At 40.0% G+C, this 16,639-nt stretch overlaps 1 protein-coding gene across 22 annotated transcripts in view; it reads left to right on the plus strand.

Annotated features, from left to right (window-relative positions):
* Positions 1-16,639, plus strand: part of SGIP1 (SH3GL interacting endocytic adaptor 1) — a 209,110-nt gene that overhangs the window by 103,585 nt on the left and 88,886 nt on the right. For all 22 annotated transcript variants that reach the window (XM_044238412.1, XM_044238413.1, XM_044238401.1 and 19 more), the window contains 2 exons: positions 693-747; positions 1,461-1,636. In XM_044238412.1, the coding sequence (XP_044094347.1) occupies positions 693-747; positions 1,461-1,636 (231 nt within the window). The remainder of the gene's footprint in view (positions 1-692; positions 748-1,460; positions 1,637-16,639) is intronic.

The following is a 16,639-nucleotide window of genomic DNA, read 5'->3' on the forward strand; positions in this document are numbered from 1 at the left end:
CACCTTCGGAAGCTGTTTTCTACGCTGAGAAGTTGCCGTAGCTCCATCAAGTTTGAATTCTTCCTCCAGCACGTTGGCTCTCCGTGGTCTATTTCCGATGTTCTCCCCCTGTGCAGCTTCCTTTCCAGGCAGTCGTCTTTGCTGTTGCCTCTCCCTTCCTCCATTCCTGCCTCGGTGTCTCAATACAGTCTCTTTCTTACCACCAACTCCCCTGCCCTCCCCATCTGCCCTGAGAGGCACAGACAGACCCCCTGGATTCCTTCAAGCTTCCTTAACTTCCTCTTCCTCCAGATTCCTTTCACAGATGGTTTGTGTATTATATTTCACTTTTTAAAATGTTTTGTTTACCAAAATACCTTTCCATTTTCCAGAGGAAAAATAGTTTGCCTTTTGTCTTCCCCCATGTTGCCTAGCACTGTCCTTGGCTTACAAGAAACACATGAGAAATTCTCTTTGAATGTTTCTTTCATTGACAATGGATCCTTTGTTTTTCTGATAGGAAGACTCCAAGTATCCCTCAGTAAATATCTACACATATACTGCTCAGAATTCACTTGCAAAGGTTAAAATCCTCACGTTCTAAAATAAGACACATAGCTATGTCTTTAAATAGAAGTCTCTAGAAGGAAAATGAACAATTCCTTGATTACTGTCAGAATAATAAAGACTTAATCTGTGCTTATATTTTGTAGAACTCCCCTGAGCTGGATGAAGAAGGCTACAGCATCAGACCCGAGGAACCCGGCTATATCCTTTCTTTATTTTTTGATTATAATCTTTATTTTCTCTTAAGAAAACTGTATGATAAGTTCAGATTTTGAAAAGGTGCTGAAATAACTCAAGCTTCCCAAGTCCTGTCGCCCCTAATATTAGAAATGAATAAACAGCACAGAACAGCCTGAATGCTAACAAGTAGGCATTTTGCCTTGGTCTATTCATAGAAAAGAGAGAGAAGAGAAAGAGAAAAATGTGCTGAGAAACAATTGTGTAAACTGCGGGTATTGGGTTGTCTGCTAAAACCTGATAAGACCATGTCATTGTTGTGGCTAGAAAATACTCTCACCTGTGCCCTCCCCACCAACCAGCTCTGGGCAGAGCATCTCTGAAGACGGAAATTCCTCACGAATCGTCCTGAGACTGGCTTTGCTCTCTAGGTAGACGAGGAAGCTCCCACGGGCTGTCAGGGTTTGTGCTGAGTGGGACGTCACAAATGGCCACCCGCTGCAAAAATGTAGGACATTAAACTCTTGCTCCTGGAAATTCACCATCCTTAATCATGTTCCAAGGAGAGGTGAATACGTGCAAACGCTTTCCGATTTGCTTTTTTATTCGTCTGTGTCCTTTGCTTTGATTTTTCTGCCCTCTGAGGCTGCCTTTGCTGCCTCTTTGTGCAAGCACTCTCATACTCCTCATTGCTTCTCAGTAGGAAAAAGAGTTATGTATCTTTAACTGTGTTCTACCTACCAAAGGAAAGCACTTTTATTCTTCGAGCGAATCGGAAGAGGAAGAAGAGTCCCACAAGAAATTTAATATCAAGATTAAGCCATTGCAATCTAAAGACATTCTTAAGAATGCTGCAACCGTGGATGAGCTGAAGGCATCCATAGGCAACATCGCACTTTCCCCATCACCAGTGGTGAGTGGTTTTATTTCGAGCTTTGATGAGTCTGCACAGACAGCTGTGTTCCACTCAGATGCATTAAGTAGATCAGAAACTCGAAGCTGGAGGCTGCGTATGGTCACCCTTTTATGAACTTTGTCAACTTTAAACAGCTCGTTCTATGTTAGAAAACTATGCTGATTTTATATTGCAGTTCTTGTGCTTTTCAAAATGGTAGAAATGCATGGGACCACATTTCTTTTTGACTTACCCTCCTGCAAGCATTTGAAAAGAAGGGAAAAAGTAACAAAAAGATTATCCAGAGTTACTTCTGAGGCAATTAAAAACAATATGAAGTTTACATATTTACTAACAGTGACTTTTAAAAACATATCTTAGTGCCCTTTTTTATGTACCACACCTAGAAACTCATGCGAGGAAAGCCAAGGAAATTGTTTTTCTTAAAAAAAAAACAAAAAAAAAAGGGCTAAAAACCCAACCTTTTCATTGCTATATGCTCCCAAGAAATATTAATCTAATATCATAGATCACAGTCTAAAAACTTATTAAGATGCATAATATTTATTATATTTTATTATCAAGTTGTTTTAAATACTCTCATCTTTTAGGCATCTAAAATGTAGGTAGACCTTACTTATATTAGTTATATTATATTATACATATACATTACTTATATTATACATATACATATATTATTCAAATTGGTATATTTCTACAATTTGTTGTCCATTCCCCCAGTTCACACCTGCTAGATTTCTGTAGCTGCTGAATTCTGAGTTCCAACATGTATACTGTATTCTCGGTGGTATTTGATAAATGCTACAACTATTTCTAAAAGTAGCTGTGAAGTGTAGATGAAGGTTCTCAAACTAGCAGCTAATGTGTTCTTGGCATCTTCTTCAGAAAGATGTGATCTTCCTACAACATCTTCCCTGAAAGAGGTAGTTAATAAATGCTAAACCATTTCTGAGATGCTTTTAAAAATATCTCAGCTAAACTTTCTAGAGAAATTGTAATCATCTATCCTTTGAGAATGAATATTTGCCTGGCTTGGATGAATAAAATCTATAATGATCCCTTCTTTAGAACTTAGGGCTTATAATGGCCTTTATCACAACTGTTAGTGATGATTACAATGATTGCTATTAGTAATCAACCACCGGAAATTATATTTCAGGTAGTTTTTAATCACGTACTCACTTGGTATTTCAAGGTGTCTCTCTGAAAAAAGAGGCATGAAATGTATTGGTTTTCTTTCTGTTCTGCAATGCAAAGTACAGATTATAAACTCATAGGCTGGTCTGTAATACCAGTGATTTTTAGTAAGAGAAGAATTTTAAATGCATACTCTTTCACTTTTCAGTTGATGTATTTCAAATCATTTTTCACTTACTGTATTTTTTAAGTTAATTGTAAAAATTTATCTAAACACCTGAAACCAGTTTATATTCACTTTTCTGTAGGGTCTAATACAATTAGTGGGCATTTGGATGATCTCTGGGGTGAGTGTCAGAAGATAAGATCATGGAATTAAATGAACAAATTTACGTGAAAGAAAACTTACTAGAACAGTTGAAGACAGTCTATATGTATTTGCTGAAAGCTAGTTGCGTCTAGGGAAGAAAGAATTCTATCAAAAAGAATAGATTCTATCAAATAGCATTCTATCAAAAAGAATTCTATCAAAAAGAATACGTATGCCCAAGTCATCTGGCAGATATTTCTCCAACCAGATATGTTGCTGGCCATGCAGCAAGAAGGTTTAGTCTGAGCTCTTCTCAACACCTGTTTTCAAGGTAATGTCTTGACATGATATGGTTAAGACTCTGATAAAAAGATTTTCAGGAAAACAGTATGAAGAGTAGCTGGGGACACCCTGGGAAAGTAATCACAGAGTTAGGCTGCTTCTGCATACCAGCAATGCCACAAACCAAGGGACTCTTAGATCCACCCACCACCACCCCTGCATCCCCCCCCCCCCGCCCACTTATTTGTGATTTTTGGTATTTAGCATAGGGGAGTGAGCTGGCTTTGTTCCTTTAGGAAAATTTACCCGTGTTTCTGATTATACGTAAGTAAAAAGAGAGATTGTAACTCAGAACATGTTCTTGGTTTTAGAATCCTTACCCTTTCCTAGATAACCCACGAGTACCTATATAGTTCACAAATGATATATGCAGTATGTTACCTCTGGAACCAGATAAGTAGAAAAAACCTTCTGAAATCCAGTTAGTGCCATGATAAAAATGGCAAATCCCTTATGCAACTTTAGTTGTTTCCAGCCAGACAATCAGACATTTACATGTCTACACTGAATTCAGGTGCAAAAAGAGAAACAGAGCCTATGCTAGTTAATAATGTATCAATTTCTATCAATTTCACATAGGCTATGGTTTTTATGCTACAAAAGCATCAATCATTACATTAATAGAAATAGAGGAAATTCCAAATGGTAAGTCATTCATAACAATGGTTTATGTTGGATTTTTAATTTCTATTTCTTCTAAGGAATTTTAAGATTAAGTTGTGTTTCATTTGTTCTGTTCATCCATCTGTGAATATGAATCAATGAATTGTAACCCATTTGATATCTCTTATCATATATTGGTTCTTATTTTATTTGAATAGTTCCCTGTACACATTACATGGCCAAATTACTCCATAAAAGAATGGATGGATGGGTGGATGAATGCATCATATATAGCTATGTGTATACATAATACAAACCTATCTGAAAATTACCCTGCCCTAAAACAAAGCATAGAAAACAAGGTTTTAATTGTTGGCAGAAATCCCATTGTATAGACAAATAAATGTAATTTCAATCCAGATCTTGCCTTGACTTTTGGTTTTTATATAGGAATAAAGTATAATGTGGGGCGGGACAGGGCAGAGGGGATTTTTTTTTTTCCCTAAAAAAGAAGAGGGGATAATGCAAGGATTAACTCACAGGAAAGGAAGTTAATTTCTGTTCCTTCCATCTTATGCTATCTGGTAAGATATTGTGCTGACTGACCAAAACATGAACAGCACTCACATTTGAGTTGTTGAGTTGGTATCTATACAAATTAGAATATTAGTAAAGCTGCTTTAACAGGGACCAAAAAAGAAATAGCTTATACAAAATCAGTGGTTTACTTTTCTCCCCTGTAAAAGTCAAAGCTAATAGGCACATCAGATGCATGATAGAGTCCTACTCCAGGCACTATTAGAGAACCCAAAAACTTTCTGTATGAATGCCCCATCTTTCTGAGCCTGTGCCTTCCTTACCACCATCCATCACCTCCGTGGTCCAGCTTTGGGATGGAGGAAAGAGAAAATAAAAGGCAAGTAGTTTCCTTTAAAGGTTTTACTGGGAGTTTGCAAACATCACGACCAAAGCCGTCATTTAATTACGTGGCCACGTTAGCTGAAAGGGAGTCTGGGAAATGTAGTCTTTGCCTGGACAGACATGTAACCAGCTAAAATTCAGAGTTCTGCTATAAAAAGACAAAGGAGTGAATGAATCGTGATGGGCATTGACAGTTTCTCCACTGTGTCTTAAGTAATCTCATTTACTGGGATTTCATTAGGAAATGGATTTTTTCCCCCATTTACCTGCAAATTATTCATAGAAACTTTTGAACCCAGGATGTTTCCTTTTAAAAATTTCTAATCACTAAATTCTAAACATGAGTGATGCTGTGCTGCCTGCTAGCGAGCAGCAGATGAACAGAAACAAATTTCATTAAAATACCAGCTTGTTTGGTTGATACTGACCCTTCCAATAGCGACAACGCTTCCTGTACCTTGCAAAGAACACTGCTTTTTGAAGCAGACTGTTTCACTGTTGAAGGAAATTATTAAACCCAAATGCTATATCCGTGTAACTTTTGTCCTTGATAGTAGCTGTGCTAATTAGAAGATTAATGAGGGACAAAAACACTCCTTTTCTACCTTCAAGTTTACTGTACAGGATATTTATTAAGGAGTGACCTTGGGCTCCACTCCTGTGGAGTAGGATGGGCAAGAAGGAGAAGTTAAGCAGTGTTGCATGTCCAGCAACAAACTGAGCTGACCAGACAGGGAACTCTAGAACTAGAATGACCCTTCAGAGCTGTCCAGAGTTTGACCAAGAGGAGTAACCTTTATACTGTCCCATCAGTCTGTACTCTGATATGGGCAAGCTCAGAAGGCAAATGACCTTGGGTGAGGTGGCCCTCTGCCACTGAGGCAAAGCCTAAAGGGTTGTGACCATAGCACTCCCGGCAGCTGATTTACCAGAAGCTCTTTTGAAGAGAAGTATCTATCGTACCTTTGGTGACCACCCTAAATTTTCTATACCAGACCTAGGGCCTTTTATATATCATTGCCATTCAATAAAAGCTTGTGTGTGTGAGTGAGTAAACAAATGTGTGAACTGGACCAGGCCAAGGACAGAACACTATAGCATGTCACCAGCCTCAGATTGTTTATCCATTGAAAACACACTGTTTCTCCCTTGTCCCCTTACAATGGTTTGCCTGCCTGTGCTCTCATCCTGGTCATGTATTTCCATTTTGTTCAAGCCGGTGATGGAAGCTCATTAAACATGATGCTGAATTTGAGAGACATGGGACATCTACAGCTTTACCTAAATCTGCCAGACCAGAAAACCTATCCAAGATAATGATGGGTTTAATTTGCCGTAACTATTTCTTTGTGCTAGCATCTAGGGTTATCACCTTTTCCAAGTGCTTTGTGTCTGTCGAGCTACAGAATTTTTTCTAGAATTTTGGGTTAATAGGAGGCAGCTGTGGAGTCTACAGCGTTCTACCTGTGTGACCTTAGAAAAGCCCCATCATTGTTATGAGCCTCTATTTCCTCTTCTGTAGAGTGAGGCTAATAATGGTCCTTACAGACTGTTTTTGCAGATTATTGCTGGTCTCTAGCAAGTCAAATCTTTTGGCTTTTTGTACCCCATGCTTAGTGCAGAACATGGGTTATTTAATAAATGACCAAATGCTCAACGCAAAGCATGCAGAAGATCCAAGTCATGGTACCTGATGCACAATTAGTACTTTGCAATTCTTGGCTCTTCAATACTAGTTGTGTTGGGGTTCTGCAGAGAAGCTGAACCAACAGGGTGCACGTGTGTACATGCATGTGTGTGCGCATGCGTAAAGAAATTTGTTATGAGAAATTGGTTCACGTGATTATGGAGACTAAGAAGTCTCACTAGATGTCCTTTGCCAAGTGGAGACCCGGGAAAGCTGATGGTGTAATTCATTCAAAGTCCAAGGGCCTGAGAACAGGGGAGCTGACAGTGTAAGTCCTGATCCCAGAGCAGAAGGAGGTGAGATGTTCCAGCTCAAACAGTAAGACAGAAAAGGGGGGTGAATTCCTCCTTCCTTTGCCTTTTGCTCTATTCAGGTCCTCAATACATTTGCATAGTGCCCACCCACATAGGGGAGAGGGCTTACTTTCCTGAATTCACCAATTCAAATGCTAATCTAACCCTTACAGACATACCCAGAAATAATATTTATTCTGGGTACCCCATGGCCAGGCAAGTCGAAATATGAAATTAATTACCACACTAGTCTATATATACTTATATGAATTTTTAAAAATCTTTTTCTCCCTTGATTGAGAGTCATGGCTTTGCTTCCCCAGTTTCAGTCTTCTGCCCTAAAAACATTCTATGTTTTCATGTTTTGGATTATAATATATCTGCATCTCAAGGCTTGAATTCAGTAAAGGGTTCAGGGATTTCTTGCGTATCTTAGACTTTAATTCAGAACCAAACCTGATCCACCTTTTAAAAGAACTAACTTCAAGACAGTTTTTTTTTTTTTTTCATACTGGACATTTGTGATTGATATTTCATTAAACACGAATAGAAGCTTTGTACCTTTATGCCCTGAAGGAGCTGGTGTATCCTGGGAAAGACAATGGAATCTGACAACCTGAACTCACCCCTAGTTCATACTACTGCTGAGGCAGGTTCTACAACCTATTTGCATCTCAGTTTCTTCATGTCTAAAATGGGAATAACATCCTTACAAGATGATTTGGGGGCATGTCCATCCCTTTCTGTGAATACAACACACAACTCGCTCTTCCTAATGGAGGGGATAGAAACAGGGACAGGAGATGAGTGGGTCTGCTGTTTGTCTCCCTTTGTACCGCTCTCCCTACATTCAGGGTTGGCACACACCTTCATCATATCTTTCAAAAATGGCTTTGTGCCTAAAAAGTAAAATTGTCCTCTGAAGGTGGTTAAAGAAAATAATGGGTGGAAGATAGAACTCTAAGAAAATATGCCTTTACAAAAAGCAACAAAATGAGAACTCAACATACAACTGAATACAATTCCATTTTAGATCATTTGAGGGAGCTAGAGATGGACTCTTCAAGAATGTTACTGTGATTCAAACAACCGGTCTCCACCTCTTAAATGCATGGCCTTGGGCAAGTTATAAAACCTATGCCTTGGTTTCTTCATCTGTAAGTGAAGAGAATTCCTGTACCAACTCCTTAAGGCTATTGTGAAGGTTGAATGAATTAATACATGTAAGAAGTATCATTATACTTACTACATTTAGAGATCATTCCCTCATTCTCAGAATGATCTGCAAAGCCTGGGGCACAGTTTAAATAATATCATTGATAGTGATAAATCAGGAAACCCAAATAGCCAAAAATCATTTAGAGCCAAGTCCATTAATAGCCCTGTGCATAACACTGGGCAAGTGAATAAAATAACTGTTTCTTGTGTGACTCCTGTGAACTTATCTTGGAGGAAATTCCTGAAGCATTCCTAAACTGTTTTGAGTACCATCAAACTCCCCGAGCAGGTATGGTGCTTCTTGAGAAGACTGTTGAAGGCCAGCATTCACACTGGCATCCTGTACTGTGCATTCCCCACTAAACTATTTCAGAGAGAACTGACATCGTTTCCCACTTCCCCTTCAAATCAGTTCACCAAATATTTGGTAAAAACCTTCCATGTGTCAGATACTGAGGGCTAATAGTCACAAATAATGGGCAAGCTTTATCCAACCTTCTAGGTAAGCATCTGCTTACCAATCAGAAAACAATGTCTAAGCAACATCACTGGCAGCACACAGAAGCTGAACTTCCCCTTGTTGGGCCAAACCCCCTCCTGTGTTCACTTCAGTTTCCAGATTGAAGTTATGGTCTTCTGCAGCTAGCTTCCCCTCTGGCCTCCACAGCAGAGCCTCCTGGCTTCCTCACCACTCCCCAGGTCTCAGATGTGGACACCTCCATTCCTCCCGGCACCCACAGGTAGCGCTCTCTCCCACATAGCTCCAGCCATGCTTTTCGCTCACTAGGTCCTTTAGAAACTTGTGGTTCCCGCAGCTTTCAGGGAGGTGAGAAGACAAATGTTACAGTTTCATTCTTGCTGCTCCAGCACCTTTTCCTTTTCTCCTGTGCTGCCCTTGCTGCCTTTATGTTTGTGTTTTGGTAAACCCCAAATCACTGTGTGCTGACCTGGAGAAGCTGTCTTGAACCAGAAGTGTTCAGTTCTGTACTGACTGAGAATTTTGGCTATGGAGGAAGTCAGAATGAAGTTTGCATCCTGGCTCCGCACTCATTACTCACGTGACCCTGGGCAAGTTACTTAAATCTTTAAGCCTCGGTCAAGACTTAATCAAGTGTAAATTGAGGTTAACACTGCTACTACTCACCTCATAGGGTCGGTGTAAGGATTAAGGAAGTAAGACAGTAAAGTGCTTAGTATTTTGTAAGTAGCTTTATGCATATAAAGCCCAACGGAGATGTTCCGTAAATGCTAACTATTACGAATCAGAACAGGGTATTCATGGTGAATACTCGTCAACATCCTTTAAGCACCATCATGATGGTGATGGTGTTAGTGGTGGTGGCAGTTGTGAACATCTCAGTGTAACTGTGTCAGATGCTTTACACGTAATAACTCGTTCATCCTCATAACAACCCTACAAGATAGGTACTATTATTACCCTCCTTTTACAGGTGAGAAATTTAAGGCATGGAAGGATTAATTAAACTCACCCTAGATGTCACAACTAATAAGCAAAGTTCTGGAATTTAAACCCAGAAGTTCTGATTTCTAATTCAGAACTCCTATACACTACATTATCCTATTGATAAAAGTCATTGGCTCTCTTTCCAGGAAAAAATAAAAAGTTCATTAGCTCCTCTAAAATATCTTACACACAGCTTCTGAGGACTCACAAACCCTTTGAAGGCTATCCCTTTGATGGTCCCTCAAGGGCTCTTGATCCCATCTCAGAAGCCTACCTCCCAGGCTTTCTCCCCGCCACCCCCCCAATCCATAGACCTAACCTTCTGTGGTACCTCCTATGTCATTCTGTGTGACAAGAGAGCAAGGCTGGGCTGACAGGTCAGTCAGCCTTGATTGCTGTCATGTCATGTGTGATTTCTACTTTATTCAATGTCATTTTATACTAAGACCTCATACACCTTCGTTTTAATTGTGAAGAAATGAGATCTCATTTTCTATGACTCATATTTCATTTGCCCTAATCAAGCAAGAAAGTTATTTTTTATGTTAAAGTTTCATTATAATTATAGTTTACATTTTATATGTGCTATCATGATCAGGAAGATGGAATGAGCAGCCACATTACTAAGCAGGCAGAGAGGTGGGGGGTCACCCCATTTTACAGAAACAATCAACTCAGAAAGATCGAGAGGCTGCTAAAGGTTTGATGATCAGGACTTGAACTCCAGCATCTACCTCCTTTCTGCCAAGTTAAAAACACAGTAGGTTTTTTCATCCCCAGAGTAGGAGTCTAATGATTCTGTTGTCTTTAAATCCCTCTCAGTATGAATACTTTGCTCTGTCTTCTGACTCAAAAGCCTCTGTTAGAAGCTCTGTTTTTATGGGCAAGTTGGGTATATGGTAAGGGAACCAAGAAAGAGAACATTTTCTTGAAGAATATTGGTTAAGTAGGAAGAGCACAGGCTTTTGAGTCTGTATCTTATGATCTGCGTTCGTGAGCAAGTTCCTTAACATGGAGCCTCAGTACCAAGTCTGTAAAACGGGAACAGGAATATCCATCCTGTCAGGATTGATAAAAAGAACATGAGATTGTGCTGCAAAATGCCCAGTTAGTTGTCTGTCTCCCTGGCCTCCCTTTTCATCTCTGCTTCTCTTTAAATTAAGAGACTTGTGGGAGTGAGAAATAAAATAAAAATAGCGAGGGAAGACTTGAGCAAAGTCAAGGAGAAGAGGGCTGATAGAGAGGATGTGAAAGGCGGGTCTGGGTGGCTCAGCTGGTTAAGTGCCCAACTCTTGATCTTGGCTCAGGTCTTGATCTCATGGTCATGAGTTTGAGCTCACACTTGGCTTCACGGTGGTCCGGAGCCTACAAGGAAGGAGGGAAGGAAGGAAGGAAGGAAGGAAGGAAGGAAAGAAGGAAGGCAGGGAGAGAGGAAGGAAGGAAAAGACAAGTGAGAAAGAAAGAAAAGAAGAAAGAGAAAAAGAAAAAGAGAAAGAGAAAGAAGAAAGAATTGATATGGGACTAGGTGGCATGGCTGTTGGTGCCTCCTCTCTCTCCCCTATGGCACGACCTTCTGAAGGAGCTATTAGTTTAAGCTTGTTCCTGGTGATTTGCAATCCATAACGGAGTTATTTAATCAAAAAATATGGGGAGAGGGAGATAGCTTTGAACTGGAGACAGTCTGGTACTGTTTGCCTATTCCAGGTGGCCCACCCACCCTGCCACCCCCAAATTAGCCTGCCAGTGAGTAAAATCCATGAATTCACTGCTGCTTGGTAACACCACCCCCTTTCCTGTCCTCACTTTGGCAGAAGGTTCAGCACCCCATTGAGTTCAGTAAAAACAAAGAGTCTGTGGGGGAGGAAAGCTTGAGTCTCCTACACACTGGCATGCGCTCCTGGTAGGATTCTGCACAGTGCAAAGGGAGGCTAATGATTGTATGCATTCTGATGCTAAGTGCTCAGCACAGACCTCAAGCACAGCTAGTTGGGAGACCAGAAGCTCAGCTTGGGTTCCACTCTTCAAGGAGAGCTTCAGGGGGCAAACATGATCTTGGTTGGGTCTAGACCAGGGATATCAAACACAAGGGCACATGAGCTGCCACTCCCCATTTCCAAATACTCAGCCAACATAGTGACCAGATTCCATAACCCTGATATAGTCTGAGATGCTCCCTCCAGACAGAACTACAGGCAGCCTGACCAAAATCTTCCAGCTGGCACATAAGATGTAACACTTTTTTTTGTTGTTCTAGGCCTTACAGAGAAGTATAGATGGAGAACTGGGTAGGACCTTCCTTTTTCAATATATGTTGTTCTCTTTCCTGCATTCTGATAGGCCATGACTATCTACAGAAGAATAAGTTTCATATCTGAGATGTGTTTGTTCTTTCCTTCGTTACCAATTATATTTTTCCTAGTGAATTCTCTGTTGCTTCCATTTCCTGACCTTTAAAATAAAAATACCATTTTTTCCATACCTTTCCTGCCCATCCTGTGCTGGTCAGAAGAAATCTCTGTGCTGTATATTTTGATCTTCTTGAAAATGAGCAGAATATGAATTCAATCTGGATCGCCTTTGTCATTATTTCTTCAGTTACTGCTAGTTGGGCCCTCTGAGCACATGGTCTTTTGTTCCCCTCTGTGAGGTGTAAGAATCAAAATTTCCTTGCATAACTCCAGATTCTTCCATTTTGTTCTACTATCTCAGACAACGTGACCCAATGGGGATGGGAGGGACAGAAACCTGACTACCAGGATTAGAGACCTAAAAGCCTCATTTTCTGTTACCAGCTTAAAATCTGAGACAGTATACCCACAATTTTAAACACATAAAAATGTGAAGATGTGGGACGCCTGGGTGGCTCAGTTGGTTAAGCAGCTGCCTTCGGCTCAGGTCATGATCCCAGCGTCCTGGGATCGAGTCCCACATCGGGCTCCTTGCTCAGCAGGGAGCCTGCTTCTTCCTCTGCCTCTGCCTGCCTGTGCTTGCCCTCTCCCCCTCTCTCTCTCTGATAAATAAATAAAATCTTTTAAAAAAAAAAAATGTGAAGATGTCCTTGACCAGAGGCAGGAAATTCTTGAATAACATGCTTCTTTTTTAATTACATGCTTTTAATTATAATGCTGATCATAATCAAAAAGGCCAATTTTTATATCGTTCTTTTGCCTTGGCTGTGTTAGTCCTACTGGTGTAGAATTTAGAATTTAAAACTATTTTTATTAGCCAATGGCCATAATCAGGGTGGAATGGGCTCTGTAATGAAGCAATCAATTTGGAAAATAAGTTTAGCAGAAGCATAATTTGTGAACAATTCAGTAATTGTTGGATTTAGGATAAGTGATCCTGCCCCCAGATGCTACAGGTTCAAACCCCCCTTGAGGGAAGGGGGCCTTCCCTCAAGAACTTACAACATTGAATGACCTGGAGCAGGAGCTTAGAAAATACTTATAGATTGGTTCAATGGGTAGATGCTCTTCACTGTGAGAAATTATATGGAACTTGGTGTTTCACTGTCACAAAAATGCAACTTACATCCCTCACAGTATTTTAGAAAAAGGGCATATTTATGGCTCTCCATTTCTTTGATCCTTCCCCTTTCTATTCACCTGCTTTTCTACATTATTAGATGGATGAATAATATGAACAATAACTTTCTTCCAGCTTGCAAGTTCTTTTTTTTAAGTTTATTAATGTGCCCTTCTTTTCTGGGAGTGCTAGCACTTTGTCATAATTCTCTTCCCTGATCCCACATATCTAGTGAGATGTCTGTTCTCCTAAGGCCTCGTGTTTCAGTCACTTAGTGGTATTATCTTTTTAATAATATATTTATTTTCGTACTAAGAAGTTTCTATAAGTGTATGAATAATAGTACAAAAATAAATATAACAGTATAAGAAAAAAGTATCTATCCCTTTGTCCTTTGAAGGAGAATTTTTTTTTTAGGGCCAGAAATAATCTACAGCAATGGATGTACTTTTTAATTGTTTTAGGGGAAAAAAAAAAACCCCTTAGAGTGTGAATCACTCACACTCATTATGTCAGAAAATGTCTCTTTGGAGACTGGGGGAAATTTCAGAATGAACAGAATAAAGTGAGATTTCTTTCTGTCTAAAACATAGCTACTAACTGTCCATGGGCCTGAGGAGACATCATTTGACTTGGCTACGAGCGCAGCGGGAGTACAGGGTTGCTGAGCCTGTATGAACCACTTGTCCTTAAGTGACCAACAGACAGGAAGGAAAGATGGAATGGTGGCCTCACTCTGCTTTGCTCAGCACAAACTCTCCTTCCACTTCCTAACCTATTTGAAACCCATCTCTGTCTTCTGTTTTTTTTTTTTTTAAAGATTTTATTTATTTATTTGACAGAGAGAGACCACAAGTAGGCAGAGAGGCAGGCAGAGAGAGAGAGGAGGAAGCAGGCTCCCTGCTGAGCAGAGAGCCCGATGCGGGACTCGATCCCAGGACCCTGAGATCATGACCCAAGCCGAAGGCAGCGGCTTAACCCACTGAGCCACCCAGGCGCCCCTGTCTTCTGTTTTTAACTTGATATTTGGGAAATCAAAGTTAGCTTCCAAAGAGTAATGAAAAATGTCAGTTCATGTCACAAGCAGGCATTCTCTGAGGTAGCTTCCTCTATGTCATCTATGCCTCTTCTCAGCAACCAACCCTGACTAAACCTCCACCCTGGGAAACTACTAAGAAGGGAGAGAAGTAAGCGGCATTGGAAGAGAGTAAAGTCAGGGACTTTGCAGTGGCCTTCAAGACCATCATGGTGCGGACACCCCCAACCTTCAGGCTAACACCCACCACTCTCCCTTCTTATTCCATTCTTCCCTGGCTCCTTGGCTGTGCCCGTTTCCCCCAGAAAGCTGTAGTGTGACATCCTCCACTCCACCTCAGCTGCCTGTTCAAGTCATGAGCTCAGTGGCTTACCTTGACCACCTTATTAAAAATCATGGAATGCTCTACTTTGGCATTCTCAAACCTCTATTTGCTCTGCCTTTAAAAACTGCATTTATCATCTTCGAAAATACCAAATATTTTGCTTCATTTGTTATGCTTATTATTTATTGTCTATCTCCTCCCTCTGATCCCCAGAATAAGCTCATCAGAATTTTTTTTTGTTTATTGTTCCTGTTGTTTTGTTCACCCATGTCTAGAATAGTGTTTGGTTTTTATTAGGCACCCAGTAAATATCTGTTAATGGTTTAATAAATGAATAAATTATCCTTTTGCTTCTGTTGCCAGACACAACTGATAAGAAGTGGTTATATTTATAATAAAATCTCATTCATTAAATATAAAGATCCAAAATATAGCCATCTTATATGTAAGGTTAAACAGTTGCAGACTTCTAAGAAGTTTATAGGTGAGACGTGGTTTTTTGTGTCTTGTTTTCATTCTTACGAAGCTTGAAGCCAAAAATTTTCATGGCAGCTGGTTCCTTGTTAAGAGTGCAGGGATGAATTTAGAGCACAAAACCTCTGGACAAGGATCGCTAAATTCTGGTGTATACTTTTCTTCATTCACCTCTGTTAGCTTTGGCTCTGGGTCTTAAATTCTACTGTAAATGTTACTGTTTTTGAGCCCCTTATGCAGAAATGTAGGCTTCAAGACCTAACTTGAATGCCTGCTGGCAAAAGAAAGTGATTTAAGATAAGGACGAGCTACGTTTCAACAAGGCTTGCAAATTAAAGAATGATACTTTCTCAGGCTTTAGCACAGGAAAATCCCTGCACTAGAGATGATTCACTGGATTATATTTTAGGTGTATGTTTTGTCTAGTCCAAAAATTCATTCATTCTGTTTCTATGTACAAGTGTACCTGAAGGTATATATCTCTTTTCTAATTTTATTAGTAACTTTTCCACAGTTAAAAATGAACTCTAATGCTATGAGTTCATTTTAAATCAAGAAATATCTTTGTTTTCCCCAAAGGAGAATTGTCTTAGAGGGTTTTTTTTTCTTTATTTATTTGTTTAACCTTCTGAAGAAATCCTTAAGCCAAGACGCCATAGCCTAGGTGTGTCAGCAGCTGCTAACAATGAAAGCAAAGCAATATATTGGTTTATCACCATGAAGCCTGGGGTACCTGGGTGGCTTAGTTGGTTGGGCATCTGCCTTTGGCTCAGGTTGTGATTCCAGGGTCCTGAGATTGGGCTCCACTTCAGACTCCCTGCTCCATGGGGAGCCTGCTTCTCCCTCTCCCTTGGTCTCTTCCCTCTGCTCATGCTCTTTCTCTCTCTCAAATAAATAAATAAAATCTTAAAAAAAAAAAAAAGTTTTAATCACCATGAAGGCTGGAATGAGAAGGTGTGGGGAGGAGAAAAGAACCTTATCATTTGTATGTTCATATTTATTCTTCTGATTCTAATTCAATATAACGCATTTAATTCTAAGAAAAGGCTAAGAAATTTACCTTCTAATCAGAGTTTAATTCCAACGTCTGAAACCATGCCTAGAAACACAAACTCACATTCTGAAAATTTCATCCCTTGAGACCTGCTATGATAGATAGACATCATCTATGTAACTCTCCTTTGGAAAGATCCAAGGTTATTTTCCAGGTTCTGTGATCTGTGAGCTTTTAGCTATGTTGTTTCTAGATCCCAATGCTGATAAGGCTCTGAAAGTGGGTTAATCTGTTTAGGGAACTTGGTCTGTTCCGTGGACTCACCCCAGCCAGGCTCAGGGGAGGCAAATAAACTGGGAACCAGTCCCAGCCCTGCTCCTTTGTAACTGTGTGGTCTTAGAATTCATCTGAGCCTCCTTTTCCTCAGTGGTAACAGGACACCAACTGCATAAGGTAAATCAGTAGCAGTTTTCAGTAAACATTAGCTGTCAATATCATCCACAAGGTTTAATCCTCACAGCATTCCTACAACAAATCTGTAGCCCTGCCTTAGAAATTACTGAATTAAGGCACAGGATATCTTGCTCTAAGACATCCAGAAAATAAGTGGTTAAACTAATTTAAATATAGAAAAGCTCCTGCTCCTCTTTCCAGGGACAACTCCATT

The sequence above is a fragment of the Neovison vison genome, chromosome 2 (genome assembly GCF_020171115.1).
Source record: "Neovison vison isolate M4711 chromosome 2, ASM_NN_V1, whole genome shotgun sequence".
Lineage (NCBI taxonomy): Eukaryota > Metazoa > Chordata > Mammalia > Carnivora > Mustelidae > Neogale > Neogale vison.